A 3997-nucleotide genomic window follows, 5' to 3' on the forward strand; every position below is an offset into this window, starting at 1 on the left:
TTTTTGTTGTTATTTTTTATATAATTACAGTAGAATTATTCGGCTAAAACCCTTAACACATCCAGCAGCAATGGCATTTACAGAATATCATAGAAACTCTTCTCTTGGTAGTAGACACTTTAGTACTGAACATAAACAAATTAAAAAGGCTACAGAAGAGTGAGTAGATGAGTGACCTTAGCTAGAGCAAGCTTTGCCTGTTTCAAAAATAGTATCTTGGCGGGGCGACCTCCAGGTCTGCAGCCATTGCGGTATGGCTTCTCCATTACCAAATCTGAGCCTAATTTCTGTTGGCAAGTGATTTGCCTAAAGAGTTAATTCCATTTTGGTCCCTTGACTATTAGATTGTGGCCACAATATGCTCATATGGTAAAGGTTATTAATCAGAATTCGTTTCTGACCCCTGTTACCATGGGAGCAGCAGTTTCTTCTGTTCACTACAATCTTATGCTCAGGCATCCTACCCTTGACATGCCCATTATTGACTATGATTTGGCAGTGCTTATCCAGCCAATGCTAATGCTTGGCATTAGTATTGGGGTTACATTCAATGTGATCTTTGCTGACTGGATGGTCACAGTGCTGCTACTTATTCTCTTCATAGGTAAAAGTATTTATTGCATTCTCTATTTATTATGAAATCTGCTCCAATAGGCTTATAAATTTTATTGGCCGATGCAGGCACATCAACTAAGGCCTTTTTAAGAGGTGTTGAGACGTGGAAGAAAGAAACTATTTTGAAAAAGGTTAACATGGATCCATTACTTAACATATATTTTGACTGATCGAGTTATTGTTAAAAATCGATAAATGGATAAATAGAACCCGTATAGTGGACTCCAGCTAGATTGGGTCTAAGATTAAGTTAAGTGACTTCTGGCTTTATTTACAAGGATTTCACATTCTTGATTCTACTGCTTCATATTATGCTGCTATGCTTAGGTGGTAAAATCTATGTTGCATTAGGGTGTATTCAGTATGTTCAATAAAATTGGTCTTCATTGCTTGCTTTTATTACATTCTGTTTTCTGATTATCCCTTTTTCTTTGGATTCAGGAGGTTTCCCAACGCTTAGCAGCAAATGGTACTTTACCTAGCTTTATGTATCATTTTCAGTGCAACTCATTTTTCCCTCAAGATCAAACATTTCTGTGCCTGTACAGACACATAAAAGCAAAGAAATAAAAATCGATTATAACGTGTTCAAGTTGTAATCTGTCAGGGAGTGGTGCTCAAGGAGATTACAAGCTTCTTCCTAGTGGCCCCAGCAATGCAACTCAAAATGACACCAAGGCTTCTGAAAATAAGGTATTTTATCTGCAATGTTATAATCCTGCCTCATTTGTTTTTTTTTTTTTTTCAACTCTAATATATTTTGCCATTGTAGGAGGTCTCTATAATAGAAAATGTTTGTTGGACCGAATTTGGACTTCTTTGCTTTGTTTGGGTTGCATTTCTCACTCTGCAGATCATCAAGGTTTTTATTTCTCTCATCATTTAAGTTGCCTTTCGATATTGTGGTTCCTGTAGCCTATAGATACTAGTTTTTCTGCATCAATGTTATCCTATGAACTCACTGAACTTGTGTTTCGTAACAGAATTATACAGCAACAGGTTTTTCTGCTCAATAGATTTATTCGCTTTGTGAGCACTCCGGAGATCTTGGAACGGTTGCACACTATAGAACCTGAGATTATACAGATTGAAGAAGCAATCACCATACAGGGTCAGTTTCATTAATCCCTTTCTTTATTTGTCTTGAGTTATTCCTCAATGCTGTTTGTGTGGTTTGCCACAAGCATACTATTTCTAAATTGGATCTCTATGTTATTCTTTATCCAGTTTTTATGCTCATCTGCCCCCTATATTTTTTAATTTCTTGAGTTGCACAGTGTGCATCTTTCATCAAATCAACTCTCAGATGCATCCTTCTTATATCAACTCAAGTGGACGTGGTGTACGCCAATTTAAAACTGCACTTCTGCATCGTTTTGAAAGGGTAAGTACCATTAGTGTAGTTCTTTTTGCAGAAAGGCTATTCTATGCTTCCTACTATTTCCTCTAAGGTTGGTGCTTGTTTCTATTTCAACATATTGAGCATAATTTGTTTTAATTTATTCATTTTTACTAAAATCTGGTACTCTGTATAAATACCATGTATACACTTTGCATTAGTTTTTTATAAATCAAAATCTAGGGGTCTGAATATGATGATGATGAATCACATATATATAGAAGAGTTTGGAGAAGATGACTTTATATTTGCATGCCAAATGAAATGAAATGGTGTTGCTACCTTGTACTGATCGATAATTATTTAAGGTGGCAAATGAATTGAACTGGTTCCCCATCACTCATCAACTGATCTTTAATTCAAAATGTAGATTATATTTCTTGTTTGGTGCCTTTCTCCCCTTGTTACTCAACACTAAATTCTATCACAATTGCATTGTTTCTCATTTGCAGGCCAGAAAGGATCAACTTCCTCAATCAGACATAATCAGGCCAGTAAGGATCATATTTAGTAATTTGATTAATTAAATTATTTTGTAGGTATTTGAAGGAAATTCGTACTCTACCAATGAAATAGATGGGATTCGAGACTTATGAGCAAAATATTTTTTGGAAGAGTATGTGTAACTTTTGTTTTAGATTATATGTTATATTGGATTGATATAAAGTATTGTATTGATAGTATTTGGTTGAGTGTTGATAATATTGTTTTTGATAGTTTGCTGATAATAGTGTTGATGGTTAGTATTATCTTGATATGTAGTGTATGAAAATAGGATTTTTATAAAAATTTGAGCAATTAAAAATAAAAAATAATAATGAATTAAAAAAAAAAAAAAAAACAATCCGCTACCCTTCTTTTGTAAAAAGCGCAGCGAATGCTTAAATAAAATAAGAAAATTCGCTACCATTCTATATATAGAAGGGTAGCGGATATTCAACTTTCCGCTACCCTTGTGAAAGGGTAGCAGAAAACTCAAGGCTTTCAGCGTCCCTCAAATCCGCTACCCTTGTACAAGGGGAGCGGATAACCCTTTACAAGGGTAGCGGATTTGCATATCTGTACTAGTGAAATCATCGAAAGTTCTACTACTTGTTAGAGGTAGGCAATGCAGAAATAACACATTTAATAGCTACCTCATTAGTAGCATATGAGATTTTGATTCCTCATCGGCTTCCTTCAATATACAATCATCCTTGAAAACTGCAAGTGATTTCTCTTGCCCTAATTTGACCCGCATTGATGAAGGGCTCTGCTTTGCTTCATGAACAATGTTATGCAGAAACCTCGGGCAATCCACCATCCAACCCACACTACTGGAAATTATGCAATTTCCGACCACCTGAAAGTGATCTTAAATCAAGTTGATACCAAAAAGTGGTCGGAAATAGCAACAAAGGTTTTTCCGGATACCAAAAGTGGTCGGAACAAGGCTTTCGACTAAATTTAAGATCACTTTCAGGTGGTCGGAAATTCCATAATTTCCAGTAGTGCCAGGAGATTGAGATGTATTTAAAAAATGGATAGAAGATGGCGACTTTTTCCTTGTTACAAAAGATGACCTTGAGGTACAGCTCCGAGATATACATCGGATTGGTATGGACAACGCCTCAATTAAAGGATATCTACCCGTTTTTTGAATGCCAAACTTAATGCGGAAGAGCCTATTATCAGACTTGGATGAGAGCTGAGATAAATAGAAAAAGCAAATAATGGATACTCAAAACTAATAGAAGTGCAAATACACAATACCTGAGATATCTTGAGGTTGAAGGAAACACGGCCCTGAATCAAGTTTTCTTGGTCTATCAGATGAATCAAATTGAAGTCCATCATAACTTGTAAGAAGTGGAGCCTCACCATCAGGCGGCTTCTCAACGGGTGCCTCAGAATCAGCATATACAAGTGAAGCAAATACCTGATGGTAAGAAATGCATGTGTAAATACATTCACACTCGGAGTTTGCTTAACTTGTACAATGAA

The 3997-nt window shown here is 35.9% G+C and overlaps 1 protein-coding gene across 1 annotated transcript; it reads left to right on the forward strand.

The window, feature by feature from the left end:
- The first annotated feature begins 366 nt into the window (after positions 1 to 366).
- On the forward strand, positions 367 to 1631 carry LOC109156636. Its single transcript, XM_019304488.1, has 6 exons — positions 367 to 604; positions 682 to 746; positions 1057 to 1084; positions 1223 to 1308; positions 1388 to 1477; positions 1599 to 1631. Exons 1-6 carry the CDS (start codon positions 367 to 369, stop codon positions 1629 to 1631), a joined length of 540 nt encoding a protein of 179 aa, XP_019160033.1.
- The last annotated feature ends 2366 nt before the right edge of the window (positions 1632 to 3997 follow it).

The sequence above is a fragment of the Ipomoea nil genome, unplaced genomic scaffold (genome assembly GCF_001879475.1).
Source record: "Ipomoea nil cultivar Tokyo-kokei standard unplaced genomic scaffold, Asagao_1.1 scaffold2749, whole genome shotgun sequence".
Taxonomy (NCBI): Eukaryota; Viridiplantae; Streptophyta; class Magnoliopsida; order Solanales; family Convolvulaceae; genus Ipomoea; species Ipomoea nil.

Coding starts and splice junctions, on each gene's coding strand:
- LOC109156636 (XM_019304488.1), top strand. CDS start 367: ATGGTAAAGGTTATTAATCAGAATTCGTTTCTGACCCCTGTTACCATG. Junction 605..681: donor GCTACTTATTCTCTTCATAG/GTAAAAGTATTT, acceptor TGGCCGATGCAG/GCACATCAACTAAGGCCTTT. Junction 747..1,056: donor AAGAAACTATTTTGAAAAAG/GTTAACATGGAT, acceptor CTTTGGATTCAG/GAGGTTTCCCAACGCTTAGC.